Raw genomic sequence first — 27614 nt, 5'->3', positions numbered from 1 at the left:
TTCCAGGTATTTTCCCAACAGAAATGAAAACGTAGGTCCCAGCGAAAACTTGTACCATAAATGTTCATAGCTGCTTTAGTCTCATTTTCCAGCCCCAAACTGGAAATAACCCAGTGTCCCTTAGCAGATAAACAAATTATAGCATATCCACACAGTGGAACACTGTTTAGCAATATAAAAGGACAGACCATGATACATGCGACGATGTAGATGAACCTCAAAAACATGATGCAGAGAAGGAAGCCAGACACCCAAGAGAACCTAACGTATGAACTGCGTTTGTGCAATTTTAGAACAAACACAACGAACCTGTCAGTGGTTATGTGGGGGTGAGAGTTGGTGCGTGAGAAGATGCTTTGGAGTGATGGGAATGTTCTAGGGTGTAAGGGTGGTTACGTGGATGTGTATGTTTCTCAAGACTCGTTGAATCGTACACTTAAAGTGGCTGCCTTAGGAGAGAAAGGAGAGCGTGTGCCAAAGAGAAGGGGAGCCCAGAGGTTTAGTGTGTTTGTGGGCTGAGGGGAAGGAGTTAGCCAGGCAGAGGAGGACCTGTGGGTCCTTGGAGACATGGTACCACCTGGGGGCTGGGCAGTATCTATGAATATGGAGGTGGACGCATTGTCTCTGTATGGAGAAGTGAAGTGGGATTGGGCAAACTTGAGGAGAAAGGTAGGAATTTTGGGAGAGCTCACTCTGTCCCCTCTTATTCCTCCTGTGCCACAGAAGGCAGAATCGGGTGTGGAGGGAAGGAGGCCTTGAGGCAAGGAGTGCAAGTTTAAAGACGCCAACCAGGAAATAGATAAGTGTATCTCCTACAGTATGGGGCCCAGTGGGCCATAGATGTAGAATGGTTTTTCCAGAGTGACTGTAGTGTTTTCTTCAGCACAACTCAGAGCCTGAGTGGAGGAAAGGGGATTGCACAGTAGATTTTGGGGTGAGGGATGGTAGAGCATATTTGCTGGATTATTAAAAGTAATTAAGGATGGGGGCACCTGGGTTAAGCTTCCGACTTCGACTCAGGTCAAGATTTCACGGTCCGTGAGTTTGAGCCCCGCGTCGGGCTCTGTGCTGACAGCTTAGAGCCTGGAGTCGTCTTCAGATCCTGTGTCTTCCTCTCTCTCTGTCTGCCCCTCCCCTGCTCGCACTCTGTCTCTCTCTCAAAAATAAATAAACGTTAAAAAAAAAAAAAAGTAATTGGTAATGGATGTCCAGGCTGGGCACGAATCGAAGTAGGAAAGAAACTAACATGTAGTGATTGCTCCGTTCAGTCAATATATTGAGCACCCCTCTGTGCCAGGCACTGTTTTAGGTGTTGAGAATATGGCAGACAACAAAAGATAAATCCCAGCCCTTATGTAGTTAATAGTAGCTAGAGTCAGGCATTTATTTATTTTTTAAGTTTATTTATTTACTTTGAGAGAGAAAGTGAGCATAAGCAGGTGAGAGGTGGGGAGAGGGAGAGAGAGAATCCCAGGCAGCCTCTGCATCGTCAGCGCAGAACCCAACACGGAGCTCGTGAGATCATGACCTGAGCGGAAATCAAGTGTTGGACACTTAACCAACTGAGGCACCCAGGCTCCCCAGAGTCAGACAAAGTAAGTAATGTACTGTACTTCAGAGGTGGTAAGTGTTGTGGAGAAAAATCAAGTAGGGAAGAGGGGTAGGGAATCCTTGGGGCGGGGGGGGGGCGGTAAGAGGTAGTCATGGAAGACCTCTCTGAGATGGTGATATTTAATCAAAGACGTGGGCAGAGGGGGCAGCAAATGCAAAGGCCCTGAGTTAGGGACAGGCTAGACGGTATTTGAGGAATACAAGGAGGCCAGCTTGGCTGGAATAAGCAAGGAGGAAATAGTGGGAGAGCGTTAGAGGGTGGGAGAGTGGAATTGTGTAGGATTTGCAGGCCACCGTGTGGCCATTGACTTTTTGAGTGAGATGGGGACCACCAAAGGTTTTGAGTAGAGAGTACTCTGACTTCTGTCCTTAAAAGGATCACTGTTCTCTGTGTCAAGGCACAGACTTAAAGTCTTGACAAACATTTAATCCTATTTAATCCACCTAGAGATGCCTCATGAGGTTGGTATTATTATCTCTCTGGGGTTTTTCCTTTATTGATGAAGAAATTCAGGCCCAGAGAGATTAGATAATTTTGCTGAGGTCACTCGGCTGGTAACTGGCAGAGCTAGGATTTAAGCATAGACTCAGCTGAATCCAAAGGCCACATAGACTAGAGTCCTTGAAAGGGAAGGGGCTTTGATGATGTTGGAGGGATATCGGGTGTAGGAAACAAAGTGACGATTGTTCTAGAAGTAGACCCTCAAGTTTGGCAACCGATGAGATGTACTGGGGAGAAATGAGTGTCAACAGAGTCATTGGAGCCTGTCTGCCTTCCAAGAGAATAGTGGGCCGTTAACAAAATAGGGTAATCAAGAGTAGAAGTTGATCTGAGGTAAAAGATGGAGGGCATGACTTTGGGCAGGTGGTAGCTGAGTTCTGGTAGGAAATAGTGGAAGTGTCCAGTTGATCCAGAAAGAAGAGCTCAGGAAATGGGGGCCTGGACTCTCCCCATGTAGGCTGAAGTTACAGAGATGGATGTGTCCTCTGAGAGAACTCAGGGGAGCACCCGGAAATGTTCCTCCCTGTTGGGAGTAGAGAAAGAGGGCGCCGGGGGGGGGGGGGGCAGAAATCAGGCTGTGCAGGGCCACAGAGGCTGAAGGGCGGGATACCCGAGGGGCGGGGCGAGCCACAGAGTGGGAAGTGGCAGTGGAGGGGCTGCCTCCGACTGCGTGGTCCGGGGCAGTGGGCACGTGGCATTGCCCAAATGGTCGAGAAGCGGCAGAAAGGGTGGGTGGGGCTGTCGGTGGTGCTGGATGGAGCCACGAAGGCCCGTAGCTCAGGAGGGGAGCAGAGTCGAGTCCACGTGTGGCCCAGTCCCGAGGGAGAGGGCATGAGGTCCCAGACAGGACGGAATGGAGAACGAAGGTGAAAGAGGTATTCGTGGAACGACGAAGATTCACATCTTTCGGAAATAAAGATGTCCTTAGGAACTTGGGCAAAAGGAAGGGTGTAAACATCTGTTTTGAGCCATTTCTGTCCCGGGTTAAAAAGGAGGACTCAATTAGCACAGCAGTAGCAATGAGTTGTCACATAACCTCATCCACGTTTCTCTGGGTGTGAAGACTGGGCCGTTTCGGGCTCGAGCTGGAGCCACTAGGAAATCGGGTCCCGTCCAGTGTTCGTTCCCTGGGGAGCAGTGAGGAGGTTACTTTCTGCCAAGTCAGTTCCTCCTCTGAGATCCTTGCCTTTACCTTGAGTAACACCTGTTTCCATGCTTGTGAAGTAACCTGTCTCCCGCCCCCACCCCCACCCCCTGCTTTTTTTTTCCTTCCGAAAGTAAAACAGCTTTATGAGATGGCTTTTATCCTTATCAGTCTCCGTATAGATAGAGCGGTTTATTCTGGAGCAGTGTTTGTTTATAGCCTTATAGTTAGGCCAGGTTTCTGTTCACATGGCTGAATTGTTTGTTTACTTTTTTTTTTTTTTAAAGCAAGAATCTTGCCTGATACACATTCTCGTTATTAAACAAAAACAGCCACCTTTTCACGTTGGGCTTTCGTTGCACATTTTCAGATGACGCCGCTTGCTTCTATTTTGCTGGCTTTCCAAATATTTTTTATCTTTAACCTTTCACGTTACGGGAAATTTCAAGCGTAGGTAGAAGGAATCGCCAAGTGACTCCCCACCCAGTGCCACATTCGTCTTTAACAGTTAGCAGCAGGCGGCCAGTTTTTGTTTTATCTGCCCTCCCCACTCCCCATGTGGGTTTTTTTTTTTTTCCTGTAGTATTTTAAAGCAAATCTCAGATTCAAGCGATTCTTCAAGAAACAAACCAACAAAAACCCTAGGGCCTAGGTCGCTTGCCGTCCCTCAGAAGCCAAGCGGCGCTTGCTCGCCTGTCAGAGCTGATGTAATTAATGGTGGTGCTGTTACCTGGCCCACAACTCCACGCGTGTTCCTTCCGGGGACCTTATTTTACCGAGTGGGTGGGAATGCTAGGCCGACCTTCCTCTCCTCTTCAGCCTAGAGAAAGCTCAGATCCTCAACAGCCTCGTAGCTGTCCCACTGGTCAGCTCCCGCCGAGGGCCCGTGCCTTCACTGGACACTGAACCTGTCTGGTGCAGGACACGTTTGGGGACTTGAGGCCTCAGTGTCAGGTGACCCGTGGACGACCTCTCGAAAACCAGGAAAATCCGCAGCTGAAGGCAAGACCCTGAGAGTGAGCCGGTGCCCGTACGGCAAAGATAAGCCTGCGAACGGGACTCGAAATCCTGTCAGTCTCCGTGTCTCATTTCTGGTGAAAGTGCTAGAATCTGGCAGTGTCTCCTCTTCCTCTGTGTGTGTCTGTGACGCCTTGAAGCAGCTGAAATGGACACCAAAGATGCCTCCCGACTGCCGTGTTTTCTTTGGAATGTGGCATTCCTGCTTTTCCTGGCTTGTGTGGCGTCAGGGCTGTGTAGAGGTAGCGGGTTGTAATTGCACCTTGACTTTGTTCGGTGGGGTGAACGCCGCGTGTCCGTATTTCCTGTCTCTTGCATCAGTCTGTTTGTACCGAGAAGCGATTAATGGGAACGATAAACGCAGGCTTACTAACTGAAAGTTCCTCCTGTTTCCTAAAATGTTTTTGGTTTAATGAATTGTTTGTTTGCTGCCCACAGACCACATGTTCTGTGCGGTCTGTGTGACTTCTGTCACTGTGAACACCGTATGCTTTCATGTCAGAGCTGGGCTTGTAAAGCAAAGTCAACAGACAATAAGGCTTGAAAGCGTTTTCTTCATCTGAGGGTCCCAGGTGACGGGGGGAGTCAGGCAGCCGTCTGTCACCACATGCACAGCCGGTGGAGCCCGGAACCCTGTGTCCAAAAATCCTGTCCCAATATTAGCCCTCCTTACCCCCAGCTTTGAAGTGGCGGACGGTGGGTCTGTGTAGCCCGTGGGGTTTTGGTTGCTGGGAACCCCCTCACGACTGAGCTGCCTCATGCCTGTGGACTTTAGCCCTGGTCGTGTCACTGTGTTCTCATGCCGCCATTGACCCCAAGGAACCAGGAGCGTCCTCTTGATTCGTGCCTGGGAGAATCAGGAGAGAGAGAGAGAGATAATGCTGTTTTTGACTACTGCAGATAGAAAATTGACTTTGGGAAAACCCTTTTTTTTCCAGTGTAAAAAGTACTGCCTGTTGTTATACAAGTTTTGGGAAATTAAAAAAAAAAAAAGAGAGGGTCATGTATACTTCCAACAAAAATAATTCACAATTAGCATTTTCTGCCTTTCTGTTTTTTTCTGTGCATTGAAGATTTTCTCCCCAGTTGCATTAATACTCTATGTATAATGTTATCTTTTCTCTTGAACATCATAATATAAAGATTTGTACATTTTTTAAACAATTTTATAAGGCCTTCTAGAAGCTTTGATTTTCTGCCAAGTGGCCAGTCCTTAACTGAGCAGAAATCAAGAGCCGGATGCTCAACTGACTGAGCCACCAGGTGCCTCCTATTTTGTGTTGCTTTCAAACTAGATTTTATAGAAATGGATCAAAGGGAATCAAGGGAAACAAGCCCTTGGGGGCTCTAAGATTGCCCTGTTGCTGCCCCAAAGGGGTGTATTCATTTACCATTCAACAAAATTCTCATCAACAGGAAAGTTTATTCTTAAGACATCGTTTTGATTTTCCTAATGGGAGTACCTAGTACCATGCCAGGTATCTGACAGGGTGATCATTTAGGTTTTAAAAGTCCTTGATATGTCAGATAGTGACAGTGTGACCCATTGTCCACTGTGGGTTGTGACTGGTTCTTCCTTCAATGTCCATCCCCCAAGTTATGTGCACATTTCTTTTAAAAAAAAATTTTTTTTTAATGTTTATTTTTGAGAGAGAGGAAGACCGAGTGTGAATGGGAGAGGGGCAGAGAGAAAGGAAGATCCAGAGTCCAAAGCAGGCTCCAGGCTCTGAGCTGTCAGCACAGAGCCAGACATGGAGCTCGAAATCACAAACCATGAGATCAGGACCTGAGCTGAAATTGGACTTAACCAACTGAGCCACTCAGGCACCACCCCCCCCCCCTTTTTTTTTAATGTTTGTTTGTTTGTTTAGAGAGCTAGCAGGAGCAGAGGAGGGGCAGAGGGAGAGGGAGAGAGAGGAGGAAATCCCTAACAGGCTCCACACTGAGTGTGGAGTCCGACGTGGGGCTCGGTCTCAAGACTGTGCAAGATCATGACCTAAGCTGAAATCAAGAGTCCAGTGCTTCACCAACTGAGCCACCCAGCTGCCCCTGTGTGCATGTTTCTTGACAGCAGTTTTCTTCTACTCTGTTCTCTATCCAGCCTCGGAGACCATCATAAGAGCCTACGTCTGTGTCTTTGGGTGTGTGTTTTCTAAAGTGTGCCTTCACGTACATTATCTCCTGTAGGTAAATTTAAGTTATTGGTGTCACTCGTGAGTGAGTCCTGGGGGGCTCTCTCGGAATCCCGATATTTTAGAGTCTGTCTGACGATGCCTTTGTTGTTCTTTTGCACAGATCCGGTTCTGCAGGTTCCAACGCATGTGGAAGAGTAAGTCTTCTGATTTGCTTAAGCACTTCCCTTTAATTCATTTTCTAAACTAGTCAATTAATATTTAGGAAGCCAGCTGTTGGGAGTACATTATGTGCATAAAGTAAAGTATAATGAGAGTGCTGGAGAGAGGAAGTCTTACAGGTTCTAGATCAGGAAAGGGTGGTCAGCTGCTGGGGTCGGTGGCAGAGGCAGGGATATTAAAAAGTCTGATGAAAGTCAAGTTGAGTTTCGAGCTTAAGCTGCCAAAGTCCTTCCAGAGGGTTTAGATCTCTCCCTCTTCACTGTGTCGCACCATGGAGGGGAAACATGGCCGTGACCTGCTACTACAGCATGTGTGTTATGGCCCCAGCAGGAGCTCACATGATGGGACATCCTAAGTACAGAAAAGATTCAGCAACAGGTTCCTGAGTGACTAGTCAGAGCGCAGACTTTAGAAGGTTAACGTGACCAAAGACCTCGTTGTATCCGCTTCGTGAGGAGCCATGTACTGGACACCATCCATCTCCTTGGCAGGTCCTGTCAGATGTCAGGCTTTCAGAGTCTGCTTTTATTGCCTCCAGTTTAAAAATAAATGTTTGTTGAACACTGAAGGTAGATTTGTCCTACCTGTTTATGTACTGTTCCATGCTATTAAATATTAATTATTAAAGTTCTGTACACAATTGACTTGGAAACTGGAAAGCAGGCTTACTGGGTCCTTTTCACTTATTTATCATCATCCAGGATGCTTTGACCAAACGACAGTTTACTCTTCTGTGGTTGGTTTTTTGCTTTTTTTTTTTTTTTTTTTTTTTTTCCTGCAGGTTGCTTTTTTCTGCTCAAACATAGCCTGTCACCATAGGGATATTTTATTTGCTAAAAGTGAAAGAGCCGTGGGTGGAATTGTCTTATACGTACACATCCTCCCCCTCCTCCCAATCATGGCTTTGCATGGCTTTGATATTTTGTTTTGTGCCCTGGGCTGTAATTTATTATTGATACTCATTGCTTAATCTCTAGGCCTGCCTTCCTCCCAGATCCCAATGATGGCAGCCTGTATACACTTGGGGGCAAGAATAATGAAGGCCTGACGGTGAGTGCATTTAGCTTCTTTGTGTTCTTCAGAGGTTCCAGACCAGTGGTCCTCAACTGTCGCACACCGAGATCACCTGAGAGCTTAAAAAAAATTCCCGGAGATTCTAATTCAGGAGGTCTGCAGTGAGACCTGGGCATCAATATCTTTTTTACAGCTTCCTAAATGAGCTTTTAACTGGCAGCCAGAATTCAGCAGCATTGATCTAGACCAGCAGGTTCTCAAGGCCCAGCCAACACACCAGAGGGGTACGATACTCCCTTTAACCGCAGGGCTTGCTCCGACTAGTGATTTCAAATTGGGGGTGGAGGGTAGTTTGCAGCCCTGCCCACCTCCACCCAAGCAGACATCCCTTTACGAGGTAGGGGGGCAGGTGATGTTCCATTCCCAACTTTATCTGAGAATCTAGACCAGTGGTTCTCAACCTTAGCTACACATTGTAATAACCTGGAGAGCTCTAAACCAAACAAAAAAGACTGAGTCTGGGTCCCAATCCCAAAAGCTTCCATTTAATTGATCTAGGTCATCAGGAATTTTTAAAAGCTCCCTAGATAAGAGAATTTAGAAACAGGCCCACACAGACGGGCACCTGATTCCTGACAGAGGTGTGGCTGCAGTGCAGTGGGGAAGGGTGGTCTTTCAGTAAGTGGTGAGTCACCTGGGATATCCACGTGGAAAAAGAAGCTGAGCTCTTGCCTCACACCAGACACACAGAACTCCGTTCCGGAGAGATTGCATGTCTAAGTGTGAAACGTAAAAACAAAACTTTAAGAAAAAAAAAAGAAAGTAATAGAACATCTGCACGACCTTAGAGTAGGAAAAAATTTCTTGGATGAGATAAACAAAACAAAATACCCCCCCCCCCAACTAATGAGAAAGGAAAAAAAATAGATATATTGGACTGTATTACAATTAAGAATTTTTCTTTGTTAAGAGACACCATTAAGAGAAGCAGGCCACAATGTACTTGAAGTACACATATGACTCCAACAAAAGATTCATAGAACTCTTGGACGCTGCTGGTGAAAGTGCAACTTGGTATATCCGGTTTGGAAACTGGCAGAATCTGTAAAGCCTATGACCCAGTTAATCCTTCCTGGGTCAGCGTGTACCCACAGAAGTGTCTGTGTCTATGTTCCCCAAAGGCAGGTACCAGGTGTCCTGCAGCATGGTGCAGAATAACCAAAAAGTGAAAACTGTCCAAACAGCATCAATAGTGGACAGGATAAATAAATTATGGGATAGTGATACACCTTCAATGGTCTCCACCAGTGAGGACCAGCGGCCTGTGACACTACCCAGGAGCATGGATAAACCTCACCAACAGGAGGTTGGACAAAAGATGATAAACCAGAAAGGCTACACACTGAATGATTCATTTATGTAAAGCTCAGGGACCGGAAAAACCAGCCTATGCTGTTTCGAAGTCAGGATAATGATGGCCCTGGGAGGGGATGATTGGAAGAGAAGGCGAGGGCTTTCAGAGTGCTGGAAATGTTTTGCTGCTTCATGTGGATGCTGGTTACATGGGCTGGTTCACTGCAAAACTTAGCTGAGCTGTGCACTCAGTGTGCTGTTTGTATGTTCTGCTTCGATAGGAAATATTTTTTCAAAAGCCTCCAAGTGACTCTGATGTGCAGCTAAGGCCGAGAAGCAGCAGTCTAGACTATAAGTGGCTGTGAACTCTGATTGGCATATTCTGACATTGTTTTATGAACACCTGTGACTGGAACAGATGGGAGGAGGGCAAGCCTTGTGGAGAGGTGTGTGCGTGTCTCACCTCGAGCATCTCTCTCCACATTCCGGAGCCTGTTTCCGAAGCACTTTTTGCTAGACCCTGTGTGGGACTATCTGTAGAAGTTGTTCCTATTTCAGCAGCCCTCTGGGATATAGGTGTTACCCCAAATAAGACGTGTGGAAACCTCACCCACAGAAGTGAAGGAATGTGCCCAAGGCCAAAGCTTCCAGTGTTGGAACTGGCCTTGAGCTCTAACCTCCAAAGGATGCTCTGACCACCACCCTTCACGCCTTCCTGTGTTCTGGGAGCGGTGTGTTTCCCCCTTGGGCCAGGGAGTCCTGTAGAGCTGTTTAGCAGACGCTACAGGATTCCAGACTGGAAGCCTTGCGATGACTTTCTGATTCTCCAAAACACCTGACAAAAATCCAGTCAGTCACGACAGCCTCTCTTTGGCATTTGTCCTTTTCTAAGGCTTCATTTAAGTGTTGGGATAATGGGAAGATCCAAACGATTGATTATTTAAAGTTCTGTTTGTTAAAGCTAGAGAGAAATCTTTTTCTTTTTTGGAGAAAAAGATGACAGTGTGGCAGAAGCAGGTATATGTATAGAATAGTTTCAAGAACACAGAATGTTCCAAAAATAAAGTATACTGAAACGAATGTTAACCAGAAGAACCCCTCAGATGTCAGCTGTGTGGACTCAGAAGAATCAGTTTTCTGATGAAATGCAGTTGAAACATGTGGATTCCTTTGAGTTTCTTTTCCTGGCGCCTACCATAATTTCTTTCTAATACTGAAAAAGGCTTAATTTTCTGTGTTTTTCAGTAGAGAATTATTTTCTGAGGCAAACATCAGAACAACTTTTTCCACCTCAAGCTCCTGGGTCACCCACATAATGCTGACTTCTCCTTTCCCTTCAAGCTTCAGCTGGGTGCTGGGGTCGCTTCTCTTCAGAATGAATCTCTTGGCTCGCACACACTCTGAAAACATGTCATTCCACTCAGCCTCGCTGGTTCTGGGTCAGCTTTCCAAGACAAGAGAATTCTTTCTGTCCACCACTCCCGCCTCCCCCCCGACCGCCCCAAATTTCAAAGATTCTGTCACTCTCCATATTTGTGTAAGTGTTTTCAGCAAAGGTTTGTGTCTTCCCCAGAAGTGCTCTGGACAAGACACTCTGAGGGGCTCCTGGAGGGGACCCGGCGGCTGGAGTCTTGTCCACAGTGGATATGGAACACTAGGGCATCTAGGCCCCCCTTGTTCTTGGGTTTCCAGTCAGGAAAACTCCCATCTACCATCAACAGTGCTTCTCTCTTTTTTGCAGAATTGGGTAACAGAAAGACTACAGTAAAATTATAATAATTGCACAAGACTTGGTTAACTTATTTTTTCCTTTCCTTTTTTTTTAAAGAAACTTCCCTTTACCATCCCAGAGCTCGTACAGGCATCCCCATGCCGAAGTTCAGATGGAATTCTCTACATGGGTAAGAGTTCCTGTTTTCAACACCGAAACTTTGATCTCTTTGGAAACGAGTCCCAGGTTCTGGGACAATGGTGTGTCTGAGAGAGAGGTGTGCGGTCACTCCCCACCAACCCTTCTGGGAAAGGTCTTTCTTAGTTGTGCTTGTTCACGCCAGGATCAGCTGACCAATTAAGGAAAGGTTCCCCCCACCTGGGAGCAGACTTGACACATTAATATGGTTACTCATTTAACAAGCTTTTTAGCTGCTGTGTTGACTTACCCCTGTGATTTAAAGATTGCAACATACCCAGAAGCAATTGGATGAAATTTAAAGTGAACACAAGACTCTGAGCCAAGAAAGGGAAGCCAGGTTCTGCCTATTAATTATAGGACTTTCTTAGTATTTCCTGCTATCAGAATATTGGATAAAACAGCACTTAACAGCTTGGCTAGATAAGCTGCCTTCATACCTGTGGGGGTCACCTCTTTCAAAGCATCAGATCGCCTCTTTTCTTTTACCATGTTGCTGCCAAAATGTCAATAAAAATGCATTTGTAATACAAAGGAGAGCTGTGTTTATCTTGAAATCATAGTAGTAATAATATCCTGTATTTATACAGCAGCTTTCCTTCTGAGGAACTGAAAGTTCTTATTGCCTATTCATGCCTCAGGAGCTTTATGTGTGTTTCTGGGCATTAAGTGCAGGCTGGATTTTTTAAGTTTTTGCCAGGGACCCTGGAGCTGTTGCTTTCTCGCACACCTTCAGAAAGAGGAAGTCCCAAGCCTTGAAATTCAGAGGAAGTGATCAACAGAGGCTTGCTTTCTCCCCTGGGCCTCGCTCTGGGCCCATCTGACCATCTGTGTCCCTGTTTTCTGTCTAGTCTTCTAGCTTTTGCCAGCAGCTCATCCCTTATGATGCATTTAGGATAGTGTGTTTCCATCATCTTCGTGTGGTACCCTCTTAAGTGGTTCATTAAACATATTTAAAATTGTGGCAATTGCCCCATCCATCATTAAAGGGGTAACTGAGTTACGCAGACTGTAATGGTTCTTGAAGTAAGGGTGCCATGCCAGATGGAAAGGGCTCATGGTCACAGCTGTTGGGTGATGTTTTCACTCTATGTGCAGATCTTTTTCATATTAAGATTTTGTTGTTGAGAACAGAAAGTTATCAACAAGTTTCACATATGTAGACTAGGCATATACATTACATCTGTTAGAACTAAGTGTAGCTTTAGCAAATTCTGATGACCTGTGATCTTCCTGACATCCCTGTACTCTGCTTCCACGTTTCCCTTGAAAGAGGAACCTCGGCCAATAAGTTAGGAAGATACAAGTGACCACGTAAGGCCATGCCTTACAAAACGGAAATGCACACATTACGGTGAATGTGTTGACTTTCAGATGAGAGGCCCATGCTACGGACTCACTATCACCGGGATGATGTTCTGGTGTATGTTCCATAGATCGTAGATGCATACGCTTTGAGATTCCCCAGGAGTGTTGTTTGGCTGTGCTGTCTGCCTGTTCATACCTTTTAATCAGCTGACTGAGGAGTAGGGTGTAGTGTGTGGCTGGCAAATAACTTGCTGGCTGGCGTCAGGGGCTGAGAAAAGTTCGGCCTCATTAGCACCAGGTTGCAACCGACTACTGCCCGGTCAGAGGTATCAGCTAATTAGAGATATAAACAGTGACGGTAGATCCTCTTAACATGCGGGCTCGTTAGTAGGGATGCGGAGATCTATGAATAATGGTTACCAGAGAGATGAACCCTTGGGTCCCTTTCTATATATAGATCCTAGTCTATGGGAAAAGGATTGTCCTTTATAGGCCAGGCTTTTCATATATATTTTTTAAGTTTATTTATTTTGAGAGGGAGAGCGAGCGGGGGAAGAGCAGAGAGAGAGGGAGAGAGAGAAAATCCCAAGCACGCTGTGTGCTGTCAGCACGCAGCCGGATCTCACGAACCTGACCAAAAATCAAGACTCGGATGCTTAACCGATTGAGCCACCCAGCGCCCCCCCCCCCCCCGCCCCAAGGCTTTTTTATATTTAAGGCCACTAATCAAAGCAATAAAATCTAGGAGTTATTAGGTTAGTAGGTTTGAAGAAATTTTTAAACCATCATTAGGTTATTAAGTTATTATAAGACCCAGAGGCTCCAGAAGTTTTATGATCTCCACATTACCACTTACCTTGTCACCCTTGGAGCATCATGGAAATGTCTTCAACATCACAAGAACTTCAGGCCTCTCGGCACAGAGAACGTTTTGGCCTGCTCGTTTGGCAGAGATACATTTTTTCTCATATTGGATGAGCGTAAACCACAGCGTGTCCTCGTGACCTTTCAGGTAAAAAGCAGGACATTTGGTATGTTATTGATCTTCTGACCGGGGAGAAGCAACAGACTTTGTCATCGGCCTTTGCAGACAGTCTCTGCCCATCAACCTCTCTGCTGTATCTCGGGCGAACAGGTAAGAAGGAACCTTTTATTACCTACAAGCTGCCTCTTTCCAAAAAAGAACCCAAAGTAGCCTTTGCCCGGGCTTCATTCTCTAGAAGGTCTCCAGATCTGTTTTCTCCACATGCAGATTTTACCACATTGTTCCCCTTTAGAAGACCCCACAATGGTTCCCCATTGCCTGAGGGATTAGCCCAAACCACCGCAGCCTGCAAAGCCTCCACTGACTTCCCCTTTTGTCCCCTGCCTGCCTTGGCTGTGTTTCCCTCGCTCAAACATTTCCCAAGCAGTTCCCAGAAGAAGCAGTGCTATTTTTAAAGATGTTCAGTAGCGGGTCCCTCTCCACCAGGTATGCACATTTTTGCCCTGATTTGATCTTGACCTTGAGGCCTTTTTTTGCAGTGAAACTCTTTTCCAGCTCAGCTGGGGCATCGGTTCTGAACCCTCTGTATTTCCTCTGTATTCACTTGAAAACTGAATGGTTTCTTCTTCAGCTTCTCTGTCCTGCATTATATTCAAGAAACTACTTGGGGTGCCCGGGGGTCGGGTTACCTCCACCAGATCCACAAAGTTCCCAAGGTGCTTTCTTGCACTTTTCCAAGTGACTGCAAGCACTGGTCTTCCTAATAGTGTGACCACTGTGTAACCTGGGCCATCCCTTTGCAGCTTCCGGTAGCATTTCCTTACTGCTCTTCCAGTCTCCACGGTGACCTGCCAGCCTCCAGCTGCCACCTTGTCCCGGTCAATGCTACATGCTTCGTTTTTTTGTTATGGCCCTACCCCACTTCTAGGTACCCTTCTCTAAGATCAGCTATCTATTGCTATATAACAAAGTACCCCATAACAGGTGGTTTAAAAAAAAAAAAAAAACCATGGTTAAAAAAAAAAAAAGTGATGTGCAATTAAAAAAAGAAAACAAAACACCAACAACACCATGATATTGATTCGGTGAGTCATGAGTTCAAGGGTGCAGTGTGACTGGCTTATTTCCGCCCCGCATGCCATCGGCCGGGTTCACTCGTGCCTGGGACTTCAGTTCTCATCTACGTGGCCTTTCTCTTTCTACATGGATGGCCTGGACATTTTACACACAATTTAGAGAGGATGTGTCTGTAGTAATTTATTTATCTTAAAGTGTATTTATGTATTTTGAGAGAGAGGCTGGGAGAGGGAATCCCAACCAGGCTCTACACCCAGCACGGAGCCCTACATGGAGCTTGATCTCACGAAACCGTGAGATCAAGACCTGAGCTGCAACCAGGAGTCGAGCACTTAACCGACTGAGCCACCCAGGCGCCCCTTGTCTGCTGTAGTTTAGATACGGGCAGCACCTCAGCAGGAGCTGTGGCCCCTCCAGGTAACAGGCTGGTGTGTGTTCTCCAGAGTACACAATCACCATGTACGACACCAAAACCCGCGAGCTCCGGTGGAATGCCACCTACTTCGACTACGCGGCCTCACTGCCGGAGGACGACGGGGACTACAGTAAGTGCTCCCTGGCGGCTGTGCGAGGTTGGCTGGGTATTTGTGACCCATGAGGAAGCAATCTCTCCTGGACGCTGGGTTTTCTCTTAAGGCACTCTCGATCGCCAGCTTCTGGGCTTCTAGTAAATAATTTGACAGTGTTGAAGGCCGGGGCCGGGGTGAGAAGTGTGGAAGGAAACCTCAGTGAAACAGGTGGGGAGCTTAGCCTGAGAGGAGGGAGGGGTGCGTTTTGGTGAGTCCCTCTGTGTCACAGAAGGAACGCACCAGAAGCCCATGGGAGGCAGAATTAAGCATCAGCTGTGACATCGACAGCCCACCCCGTTTCTCTCGCAAACACTCCCCCAGCTCAAGTGGACGCTAAAAAAAGGTTTTGCCATCTGAACACCGATACCTGAAAGTCTGCCAGAAATCTCCTCTGTGGGCAGACGTGGGCAGTGTCGGTGGTCAGCTTTGACTTTCAGCCTGATCAATCGGTTCAAAATGACTGCTATACAATATCAGAACCATAGGCCCCTCCTCTGGCCCTTTTCTCCTCCATATTTACTCTCACTAATTGAACAGAGTGCTGAAGCATCTCCCCAAGTAAATAGCCTTCCAGGGAGTGATCCTCTTTTATGTTTAAAGAGCAGGCAGCTCTCACTGTCTGGATAGTGTCATAGAGCCTGCGCGGGTCCATTGGAAACAAGCAAAATTGTCAGGAGGATATCTGAGAATACTCCAGAAGTCTTGTTTCCTCTAGCTGAGTGACTGCCACTTGCCAGGAGAGAGAGAGGATGTGGTCACAAAGTGGGGTGAGACCGCATGCTTTGTTTATTTGATCTGTACAGAGATGTCCCACTTTGTGTCCAACGGCGATGGGCTGGTGGTGACCGTGGACAGTGAATCTGGCGACGTCCTGTGGATCCAAAACTACGCTTCCCCTGTGGTGGCCTTTTATGTCTGGCAGCGGGAGGGTCTGAGGAAGGTGATGCACATCAACGTCGCAGTGGAGACGCTGCGCTATCTGACCTTCATGTCTGGGGAGGTGGGCCGCATCACCAAGTGGAAGTACCCATTCCCCAAGGAGACGGAGGCCAAGAGCAAGCTGACGTGAGTCTGGGTTAACTCGGGGGCAGAAGAGGGCGGCTGCGACCCAGACGTCCCAGTCCTGCTGCAGCGTAGCATGCCAGGGCTCGAGGCACACATCTCTGAAGCCGTGGGGTGTATAAAGAGCCAAGACAGGCTTACTCAGAAAGCTCACAATACGTATAAGAACCGGGGCATCCCTTGATGCTTCAGAACTTTTGAATATTAAATAAAACCATGAGCAGGGATAAGAAAGACACTGCCAGTATATAGCTACAGTACAATTTGGATATGCCTCAGCTGGCGGGAACACGGGAGGTGTATTTGTTTTTTAACTGGTTTCTGGATTTTTGCTGGTACTGAAACATTGTAAAAATCGGGAAGAGTGTCACAGTGTGTACGTCTAAGACACCCCAGGCTTGTGGTCGCCATCCCTGCCTGTTAACAACCTGAAACTCGGTCCCTTGGACTCGCTGCCTCCCAGTCCCCACCTTACAGAGCTGCAGAAAAGAGCAAAGGGAACTGGAAAGTGTTCTCTGAGTTGTACACCTTTGAAACGTAAAATATTTGTTGAGAGAAGTTTCAAGAATTCAGCCAAAGTGGCTGTTGACAGAAACCAGAAGGGTCTGGAGGTGCCACCCCCACATCTTCATGCCGACACCACAGCCAAAGCCCAAGCCCACCCACCCCGGGGAATGGAAGGAAGTCTTACCCGGTTGGAACTTTCCGTGTATCCCTTGGCTCCAGCCATCCTGATTAGAGCAGTTGACTGTCTCTTAGGGCTTCTGTAGAACCTCTAGACGCCTTGAGAATCTGGAGAGAGAATGGCAGCTTGGTTGTTGGAGCGTGCTGTGGCCGGGACCATCTTATCTTAGAGGCTTGGCGATGGTTGCAAACATTCGGTCCTTCCCGGATGATCACCGCACCTGGTTCTTTCTGCGGACATCGTGGGCATGCCGTAGTGTGGCCCTGCCATTTGCAGAGGAGGAAACCCAGGCTTGCGCTTAGGTGACTTGTGCACATCTTTGTTTGTAGGCAGTGAGTGACAGCGGGGGCCTGCAGTCCAGGTTCCCAGGACAGTAGCTCGGCCTTTACATCCCCACCGCTCGGAATGCTAGGGGTTAATCTGGTTATTCTTCTGAGTGGCATTTGGGGCTGGGATACTTCTCTCCAGAAAGGCCCCTTTTGTGGGATGCAGGAATTAAATGGCTGTGGAATGTGTGTGTCTGTTTGTCTCCTAGGCCCACCCTGTATGTCGGGAAATACTCCACCAGCCTGTATGCCTCCCCCTCCATGGTGCACGAGGGGGTCGCCGTTGTGGTAAGTCTACTTTGGGGGGCTCACAGATGCAGCCTCCTCCTCACTGCTCCTGTTCCATTTAGCAAAGATGACTCTGAGTTATAAGTGGACATCCTGTGGGTGAAGCATCAAGACACAGGTCGCAAATCCTCAGAGACAATCCCTGCCCATACCTCGTTCTACTTTGTGAGGAAAGATGTGTGACAAGAGCCCTGGTCATGCCACTTTGCTTTCACGTTCGAGTCTAAAGTCCCCAGGCTGGTGTTCACGCCTTCCTCAGTCCAGTCACGCAGGGCCCTTCGGCCACACTGCTGGCGTCTCTGGGAGAGTCGGATGGTCCATCTTCTCCCCGTTTCCAGAAGTTTCCTGTTCGCCTTTCTCCACCTTTCTTCAGGCTGCGCCTCGCGCTTCCAACGCTCTCCTTTCCTTTCTCCTGTCCGAAGCCTTCCCAACCTTTTGTGACCTGTCGAGGTCTCCTCAGACCTCACCGGCCTCTTCAGACTGCTCTGTCTCTGCACGTTCGAGGCGTGGTGATCGTGGCCGCTGGTCGGGTCCTTACAGCACTGGAGCTGTCTGGTCGGCATCTCTTGTCTTCTCAGTTAGACTGTCGGCCGCTCCTGTGAGCAGGGCAGCGCCTGCACCCGGCTCCTGGCTGGAACTTGTTCTGCCCTGGTCAGTGTCACCCTGCGGACTCCTTCACTTCCCTCTGCTCCTCACGGGAGCCTCTGGGAATTCCACACGCCTTCTGCCCGTTTCCCAGACCTAAGAATTTAAAAAGATGTCCACGGTATAGGGCGCCTGAGTAGCTCGGTCAGTTAAACGTCTGACTTCGGCTCAGGTCATCATCTCATGGCTTGTGAGTTCGAGCCCCACAGCTCTGTGCTGTGCTGACAGGTCAGAGCCTGGAGCCTGCTTCGGATTCTGTGTCTCCGTCTCTCTCTGCCCCTCCCCCGCACACACTCAGTCTCTCCAAAAAATAAACATTGAAAAAAAAAAAAAAGATGTCCGTGGTAAAGATGTCAACACGGCCTTGTCACATGTTGAAGGAGGGGCCTCTGCCATCTTAGGGCCTTTGTGTCTTGTTCCGACTGTCCTGGACCAGCCCCACACAGAAATCCCTTCCCTGGAGGGCGGCCGTCCCTTGGGTGCTCGTCCGCACCACAGGCCTCACTCCTGTTCTGTCTTCACAGCCCCGGGGCAGCACACTTCCTTTGCTGGAAGGCCCCCAGACTGACGGGGTCACCATTGGGGACAAAGGGGAGTGTGTGATCACGCCCAGCACAGACCTAAAGTTTGACCCTGGGCTCAAAGGGAAGAGCAAGCTCAACTACTTGAGGAACTACTGGCTTCTGATAGGTAAGAGTGGGTCTCTCGGCTCCTCAGGCGATGGCGTGCTGCCCCCTGGTGGACAAAAGCCCTCCATGCTAGTTACTGTGGTTAACGCGCTGTGCTCAGTTCAGGTCCAAATTAGTCTTTTCAGACCTGGGAACAGTTTTACCCCCAAGGAAAATTATATAGAGTAGCTGTGTTACCAAGTCACTTCTCAAAAATTGCTTAATGTTACAAAACTCAAGTACCGACTAACATAAAATTCGTGCAGTTATCTGGCACACTGAACGTCTTCCGTGCCGGGCATTGGCAGTAAGCACTTTAGAACCCGTCTCCTTATTTCTCACAGCGGCCCCTTGTGAGGTAGACACTCTTGTTATTTCCACTTATGGGGAACCAGGGCGGTTCCTATGGAAGAATTCCCTTGGGGTTGGTGTGGGAGCCAGGGCTGGGGGAGGAGAGGGTGGGAGACCCGGGAAGGATTGGGTGGGGTGAGGAGTCTGGTTCAAGGCTAGACTTGAGTCAGGGAGCCACGGCACAAGTCCCTGGTGTGGGGGTGGGGGTGGGGGGGTGGTCCCTTTTCCTTTCTCTTCCATTTCTTGCTGTCCTTGCTAACGGCCCTTGGGTTGAATTGGGGGTCCTGTGAGCCACGGAGATAAGTCGAGATGACACCCGAAGGCAGTGAGTGTGACAAATGAAGGCAGTCACGTGAGAGGAGCTGTGTCTCTGGCAAGTGTCCCAAGCAGTTAGAGCAGGACAGAGTTTTCTTGAATCTGATTTGCCTTCCTGTGCCCTGTCTTCCACCAAATCTGCTGACTGTCAGTCCCAGAGGTGGTGAGAGGTGAGGATGTAGCCTTGTGGGAGGAGAGAGGAGGCGGGGGGGGGGGGGGTGTGCCAGAGCACACGGGTTGATGAGGTCCCCCCATCCACCCCCACTACCCCTTTCTCTCCCCCGCCCCCCTACTAGCAGCTGACTGCAATGGAGGGGAGAGAGGGCAGTGCCAGAGACACAGGGAAGGGACATAGAGCGGCGTGGAGGCGTGTGGGCCCGGGAGGCCGCAGGATCTGTCCCGCAGCGGCATCCGGATGGGGGTGTGTAACTGGGTGTTGCAGACAGGAGCCTGAGCGTCCTGGAGTCCCGATCGCTCCCTTTGTGGTTGTCCGGGTCCTGTTCTTTTTTGTTCTTCCTGACTCCCTGTAGCCACTTTCTTCTGGTTATTATTTTTACAGAATAATGGGCAAAGGAGATAACAAAGTAATTCTACCTTTTTTTTGAACAAAAGTAGTTTCAAGAGCATGTGTGAGTGGACCCAGGTGAAGAAAAAAATAGCTGATGAGTGGAGGCTATTAAAATCACAAGGTCATCGGGGCGCCTGGGTGGCGCAGTCGGTTAAGCGTCCGACTTCAGCCAGGTCACGATCTTGCGGTCCGTGAGTTCGAGCCCCGCGTCGGGCTCTGGGCTGATGGCTCAGAGCCTGGAGCCTGTTTCCGATTCTGTGTCTCCCTCTCTCTCTGCCCTTCCCCCGTTCATGCTCTGTCTCTCTCTGTCCCAAAAATAAATAAACGTTGAAAAAAAAAATTAAAAAAAAAAATAAAATCACAAGGTCATTTAGTTTTATGTACCAGTTAAGGGTTACATAAATTGCCCAGCAGTGGTCACAAAGTGAACAAACTGTTGGAAACTAAGGAAATGTGTACGTAAGATTATAAAAAACATGGGGAGAAAGTCTTCATGGCTAGGTTGCAAAAAGATACGCTTTTTTTAAAAAAAAAAATTTTTTTAATGTTTATTTTTGAGGGAGAGAGAGAGAGACAGAACATGAGTGGGGGAGGGGCAGAGAGAGAGAGGGAGACACAGAATCCGAAGCAGGCTCCAGGCTCTGAGCTGTCAACACAGAGCCCAATGCGGGGCTCGAACCCACAAACTGTGAGATCATGACCTGAGCTGAAGTCAGATGCTTAACTGAGCCACCCAGGCGCCGCAGAAAGATATCCTTTTAAAATGTAAAGGTTGTCCAAGTAAGACAACTGAGAAACTCAACAAAGTATAAAGAAGTAATTAGGGGATCCTCTCACACCTCTGAAGTCCCCTTGAGGAGCTCCAGAGCCAGTCATTTTTAAATAAGGCAGTGGAACGACGTGACCATCTCTGCATAGACTCAGGGCCACAGGTACAATAACATACGCTCTTTTACGTCCAGCCTTGTCCTTTGATTTGGTGTTTGTGGAGGACATTAAGGATCTTGCCTCTTTCACACTGGTCTGGAAAATAAACTGGGTCCATTTACCTTGAGTGGCACGGCCTTAGGGTTTCCCCCGAGCAGTGGCCCTAACCCGGAGTGCCCTTGGCTTCTCCTGGGGGTCTGTCACAGAAGCACGTGTGACCCCTGCAGATCCCAATTCAGTAGGTCTGGGGCAGGGCCTGTGCTTTTTGCTCTGGAGCCCAGACATGGTGATGAGGACAGATAAATCACTAAGACCAGGTACTGTTTGTACACGTTTGAGGATCTCATGATTGGCCTTGTGGAGCCGCTGGGTCGGAGTGTGCAGAATGAGATTCCTAAAGGCCCAGATTCGGGAGAAACCTGTTCAGGAGAAGTAGCCCTGGAGGAAGCGGGCTGCGGGCTAATCAGGGCTGCAGTGGTCTGTTGGGGGGGTAGGTGCAGGGTTGGGGGAGGCTCCTGCAGCACAAGGCGGCACGTGGAAGGCACCCTGCTTTCCCCTAGAGCGAAGGTTTCTTATTAGTGAACCTCAGAGGCACCGGGAGAAACTCACATTCAGACCCCCGGGCCCCATCAGCAAGTCTGATCTCAGGGCTGAGGTAGGTGGACCCCACCTGAGGACACCCTGCTTCACGGCAAAGCATGTCTCATGGTCCTCACCTGGCGATGGTTTAAAACAAAACAAGGTTTCCCTTAAAGAGCAGTCTTCTCTTGTAGATAGAGAACTGACCTAAAGATAAATATTTTTTCCAGATCAAGGAATGTACACAGCTTGGACTAGTCCTTGCTTATTTTTGTCTTGGAAATACAGATCATAAAATCTTTGATAGGTTTGAGAGAACAGTGGAGGGATCCATAGGGTGAGACCCGAATCACAGTGAAAGAACAAAAAAGAAAGTATGTCAGGGGGCTGACAGCCCAGCGTGAGAGTGAACTGGTTCTTCTGGGTAGTTAGTACAGGAGTCATTTAATGTTAGAGCTAAACAGACTTTCCCGCCAGATCAAGTCCCAGTTGCTTATTTTATATTCAACTTTGTCTCTCTTACAGTGACATGCACACAGTAGGCGCTCAATCAGTGTGTAACATGTACTAGATAGTGTGGAGAACAGGGAGTGGGCGCTGAGAGAGCCGTGACCCTCTGCTCCCCAGCAAATACATCGCGTTTCTCTTTTATGCATAATTCACCACTTGCCAGGATGGAAGTATGCATGCAGATCATCGGAATAGAACTCCGCCTGAGCAATTTAAATATCAAGGGGGGGAATGTGAGACCCTTAGTAGAGGGATATTACAAGGTAACTGGGGAGAACTGCTTGAATTTTTAATGAAGCTTCATGATGCTTGGGCAGCATACAGCCTAAAGTAGGAATTACCCACACAAGTCTTACTCTGAACACATCTCAAAGGTCCTGATTCCTCTCACGACAAGGACACTTTTTCGTCCCTCATTATGAGATTCAGAATACTGTATACGTGCCACTGAGTAATCAAATTTCTGTCTCGATGAGATTTTTCTGGTAATTGCCTGTCGTTTTCTCTCACTTTACATATGTGGGTGTTTGCGCTGTGGGCCCCTCAGCGGGGAGCCACTGTAGGCTAAGCTTAGCATGGGGGACTTTCACCGTGTGGGGGGCTGCTCTCATGGAAGGCTTGTTTCCTCTCGTAGGACACCATGAAACCCCCCTGTCTGCGTCTACCAAGATGCTGGAGAGATTCCCCAATAATCTGCCCAAACATCGAGAAAATGTGATTCCTGCCGATTCAGAGAAGAAGAGCTTTGAGGAAGTGAGTGGGGGCGTAAACAGTTAGTTCCTGGCTCCTCATGTGAGGTGCTGGGGGCTAAGGCATTTGCCCTTGGCTTTAGAGCTTATGGTGAACTCGGGAGGGGAGAGGGATGCTCGGGAATCCATAGCACGCATCACCCCATGACAGACTGCTGGGGGGTTGGTGCTAAGGGCTTAGTGAAGGCTGTAAGAAGGGTGGAGGGAATGGGGGGGGGGGTCTGGCCCGGTGGGAGAGAGGCAGAGGGCACTGGAGGGAAGAGAGCAGCAGAGATGAGGGCCTGGAGGTGGGACTGACCTTGCCTGGGCACCTCTGGGGCCGATACCTACTCCGAGGCCACTGGAGGGGGGGGGGGGTAGTTGTGAGAAATGGGGCCGTGTCCTACAGAGGAACCATGTTACCAAGGTTCGCTGGCACGTGGCAGTGGAGCAAAGGGTTGATGAAAAGAGGACGTGGGAGACCTGAAGCTTCACAAAGCCAGGAGTGGCCCTTTGGAAGCAGCCTGCTTGGCTGCTCGGTCTGGTGGGGACCCAGGGTGCCCACGGGATGGAGCTTTGGGCAGTGGGAAGGCCCACCCAGGTGGTAGCTGCCATGAGCCTCTGACCTGGGCTGCACTCCTGCAGCCCTGGGGAGACAGGGTGCCAGTCAGGGTCTCAGCTGGACACCAGCGGCCACTCAGATTAGGATGATCGGAGGGCAGTGTAATGAAGAGATTATTCACACAGATGTGGACAGAGTCAGGGCTTCTCTTTGCATCCTTTAGCCTGAAGTTGGGGGGAGGGAGTGGAAAGGGCCCCAGGCCAGGAGCCTAGAGGTTCAGTTGACATGTTCAGCAACCCCACGGAACTGGACCTCATTCTCCTCCCTCTGGCCCATCTGCTGGTGTCCCAGTCAGAAGCCAGGGGGCCGGGAGACCACTGCTATGCCCGTAGGTGGCACAGAGCAGGTGGAGAAGGCAGGAGGGTGGCTCTGCAGGCAGGCGTCCAGCATGGCCAGTGAGGTGGGGGCGGGTCCGAAGGTCCATTTGGACTTGGCGAGTCTTGGTATCCTTGCCATGGAGACCCCAGGCCCAAGAAGGGGCCTGAGAAGGGACAAGGTCCAAGGAAGACGAGAGGGGCTGGCTTGCGGGGGGACCACGATCACGGCAAGTTCACTGTAGGGGTCCAGATTTTATCCAGAAAGAAAGGAAGGAAGAGCATGTGCCTGTTGAAAATTCTAGAGCAAAATATCTTGAGTTGCCTGTTACTCTAGAGGTAGCCAGTTGGGAAAATACATGGAGTCCTAGGACAGTGATTTTGGAAAGCACTGGTGCCCTGAAGTCTCCATCTGATTTTGATCTTATCATAGTCACTCCTATCCATCCTGGAATGCTTAGAAAATAAAAGTATAGAGAAGGAAAGAGGACAGGACCCTCAATGTAACACCCAGAGGTAGCCACAGTTAAGATTTTAATAATCATCCAAACTTGGACAGAGTTTTCTAAAACTCCATTAAAATACTCTGAAGTACACTGATATGGCAATAAAGCACCTTCTTTAACAAACGCGTTTGAACAGAATCTAACCAAAGGAGGGTTGCTCCTGGTCACGTGCTCAGCAGACATTCCTGAGCTGCCTGCTCCACACCAGCCGTCCCACCCCGCCCCATGCACTGTAGGGGTGGGGCAGCTGCTGGGAGAGAGCCCTAGGCAGGAATCGGGACAGGAGAGGTGGGTGTGTGAGGTTGGGTGTTGGGGGGGATGCCAAACCCTCTGCACTTGCCCAGAGGCCGTGCAGTCACTTCATTGGACAAGCAGTAATGGCACTCCTGGAACCCTGGATGTTCGAGAATGAATGGACGTGTTCTATAAACTGTTCTTGAAGTCCTAGAGCCTCCAAGAAGTTCAGACGGAAGGTCCACTTTCATCTGATTTCATTCTGGGCTTCCCAAGTAAACGTTTCTTTAACAAAAGATTCTGATGTTTTTCTGAAACTTTGAAAAAGAGTGGAATACTCGAGAAAATGATTTTGTTTTTGGAGTTGCACCAAAAGTTTATAAGCCACAGAAGCAAGCTGCTTCATTACTCTTCAGCCGCGTGTGTGTGCACACACATTGTTTTCCTTTTTATTTTTTAAATTTATTTATTTATTTTGAGAGAAAGGGCACATGTGTGCACACGAGTGGAAGAGGGACAGAGAGTCGGGGAGAGAGAGAATGCCAAGCAGCCTCTGCACCGTCAGTGTGGAGTCTGACACTGGGCTCGATCCCACAAACTGAGGTCATGACTTGAGCCAAAATCAAGAGTCTGATGCTTAATCCACTGAGCCACCTTTTTAATGTGACATGGTATTAATGACTGCCAACATTTTTACCAGACTTTGTTACAGATGATTTCAGAGTTTTCCCAGTTATCAAATCTACCATCAAAGGAGGAAGTCTCTGCCTTCAGTAAGGCTTTTCAAAAGAATATGGGATCTGAAGCCATTTCCAAAAGTACTGCTGTTAGAACTGTTTCTCAGTACTGATACAGTCACTACAATAAAGCATGGCGTCTCAGGGCAGTCACTTTGATAAAGGCAGCGATTGTTTGGCTTTGTGATCTTTGATGAGCTTTAAAAAAAAAAACAACACATTTTACGGTGGGGGTCATTCCTGGTAAGTAGTCATGACTACTCTTGACTGTTTGGCCATTTTGTATCTGGCTAGAAATTCTGCAGTGACATAGTCCCTCTGTCCCACACAAGGTTATCAACCTGGTCGAGCAGACTTCAGAAAACGCGCCCACCGCCGTTTCACAGGAGGTGGAGGAGAAGTTCGAGCATGCCCCCGCTAAGCCCGAGGCCCCCGTGGACTCTGTGCTGAAGGACATAGCCACCATCATCCTGAGCACCTTCCTGCTCATCGGCTGGGTGGCCTTCATCATCACCTACCCCTTGGTAAAGCTCGGCCCCTTCCCTTTGCCTTCCTGTATGTTTTTGAACTGTGCTGGTCACCTGATGTTCATGACAAACGAGCAGATATGTTTCCTTTCACATTTAAGAGTAAGTATGTGCTTCTCTTCAGAAACATTGTAATCAAAGAGACACTAGCTTCTCAGGAAATTTTTTTTACCTATGTCTCAGAGTTAACTCATTGTAAAAGCTGATTCGTAAACCTTGCTTGCAGATCATTTTAGGGTTTTTTTGTTTGTTTTTATTTTTGTTTTAAGAGAAGGAAGTCCTTCTTAAAGTTTATTTATTTATCTTTGAGAGAGACAGAGACAGCGTGAGCAGGAGAGGAGCAGAGAGAGAGAGAGAGGAGGAGAGAAAGAATCCCAAGCAGGCTCCTCACTGTCAGCACAGAGCCTGACGTGGGGTTCAAACTCATGAATCCGTGAGATCGTGACCTGAGCCGAAACCAAGAGTTGGGACGCTTAACCGACTGAGCCACCCAAAGTTAACTATTTCCCTTTTTGAGAATAGTCCTAATAGATGAAAATCCACTTAACTTTCCTCCCTTACAAACTGCCTCTTAGAGACACTAGCACGAGTGAAAACGGCAGCACCCCTTGCACTATCTAGTTGGAAATGAACGAGCTAAATTTACATGGTTGAATATGTTGTGGGTTGGATAAAACCTTGTAGAAGAATATTCCTTTTTCGAGTTGCTCAGAGCATTGAAGTGTCATCACCTGGGAATACTAGTGCCCAGGAAGCTCATGTCCCCTGCAGGAATGGCGATGACAGACCCTTCCATTGGTACAGATGGGTCCACTCCACCCACACTGTTTTCTATTTTACCTCACACAGTCCTGCGAGGTCATTATTACTGTGCCCTGCCCACAAATGAAGAAGCCAGGCTCTGGGAAGTTAAATAACTTTCCCAGGGTTAGTCAGCCGGTGATAGATTTGAACCCAAGTTCAGAGAGAGAGAGAGAGAGAGAGAGTGTGTGGGGGGGTGTACACGAGAACCAGAAAACTCCCAGGGGGTGTTGGCTTCACACCCATCCCTTCGGTCCCCTTCCCACGCAGGCGGTACAATCATGGCTCACTGCTGCTTCAAATTATGACAAAGAATTTCTCGGAACAGAGAGAAGAGTGTGGGGTATGGGGAGGGCAGCTTGATGAAATGGGGCTGGAGTGGGGCCATGGCCAGGCGCCACATTTCAGCCACGTTCTGGCTGTGTGGCCGCGGGAAGATGGCAGCGAGGTTCCGAGCCCCCGCTGCTTCCTCTGCCTGGTCGGTGGCCATCTGTGCACTCGCCTCTGTCAAGTGCACAGCCGTAGTGGACGGCAAGCCTGGAGCTGCCTGTGTCCACCATGCTCCAAGCTATGGGGCATAACCATTCTTCCTCTTTGGTTTCATTTTTGCAACCACTCCCAGACTTCCGTGAAAGCCCCAGGATTTTAGACTTAAATGGAGCCCCCTTCATCTGGCCCAGCCTCCACCTACGTCTCAGTCCCCTCTCCCGCCCCTGTCGGGCCCGGCCAGCAGGGGGCGTGGGCTGTCCTGGGAACTCCTAACTGGCGAGAAGCGCTCGAGTCTTCCAACCACCCTATCCCTCCTCCTGTGCCTTCTCACTGGTCTCGTCCCGCCCCCCACCCCTTGGGCAGCGCACCTGCTTCCTCTGCCGCAGGGAGCCTCACCCTTCCAGCCTCTCTCTGTCCCCGGGGGAGTGGGCTGCACGTGTCTGGATGTGCGTTTCTCTCCCCAGAGCATGCATCAGCAGCAGCAGCTCCAGCACCAGCAGTTCCAGAAGGAACTAGAGAAAATCCAGCTCCTGCAACAGCAGCAGCTGCCCTTCCATCCCCCTGGAGACGGGGCTCAGGATGCTGAGCTCCTGGACTCGTCCGGCCTGTACTCAGAGAGCTCGGGCACCAGCAGCCCCAGCACATCCCCCAGAGCCTCCAACCACTCGCTCCACTCCAGTGGCTCTGCCTCCAGGGCTGGTGCCAGCCCCTTCCTGGAGCAGGACGATGAAGGTAAAGCGAGTTGCCGTTTTGGTGCTGTTTTCTCTTTCATTTGAACACAACCTGAGAGGCATGTTCTCCGGGGGAGTCTCCGTGGGACTGTGAAGTGTCGTTTCTAAGGGCTCACCGTGTTCTCACCTAGGTCCCTCTCACTCTGGGGGCCAGGCTT

General features: G+C 48.9%; 1 protein-coding gene across 1 annotated transcript in view; it reads left to right on the top strand.

Moving 5' to 3' along the window:
• ERN1 (endoplasmic reticulum to nucleus signaling 1) overlaps positions 1–27614 on the top strand; it is an 80293-nt gene that overhangs the window by 39819 nt on the left and 12860 nt on the right. The window contains exons 3-13 of the mRNA XM_043584994.1: positions 6570–6603; positions 7606–7678; positions 10824–10896; positions 13225–13347; positions 14718–14819; positions 15647–15908; positions 17126–17204; positions 18374–18539; positions 22402–22520; positions 25241–25432; positions 27190–27457. Of these exons, the coding sequence (XP_043440929.1) occupies positions 6570–6603; positions 7606–7678; positions 10824–10896; positions 13225–13347; positions 14718–14819; positions 15647–15908; positions 17126–17204; positions 18374–18539; positions 22402–22520; positions 25241–25432; positions 27190–27457 (1491 nt within the window). The remainder of the gene's footprint in view (positions 1–6569; positions 6604–7605; positions 7679–10823; positions 10897–13224; positions 13348–14717; positions 14820–15646; positions 15909–17125; positions 17205–18373; positions 18540–22401; positions 22521–25240; positions 25433–27189; positions 27458–27614) is intronic.

This window comes from Prionailurus bengalensis, chromosome E1 (genome assembly GCF_016509475.1).
Source record: "Prionailurus bengalensis isolate Pbe53 chromosome E1, Fcat_Pben_1.1_paternal_pri, whole genome shotgun sequence".
NCBI classification, from domain to species: domain Eukaryota; kingdom Metazoa; phylum Chordata; class Mammalia; order Carnivora; family Felidae; genus Prionailurus; species Prionailurus bengalensis.
The sequence above is the reverse complement of the archived record's forward strand: the minus strand, read 5'-3'. Positions and strand labels throughout refer to the sequence as shown.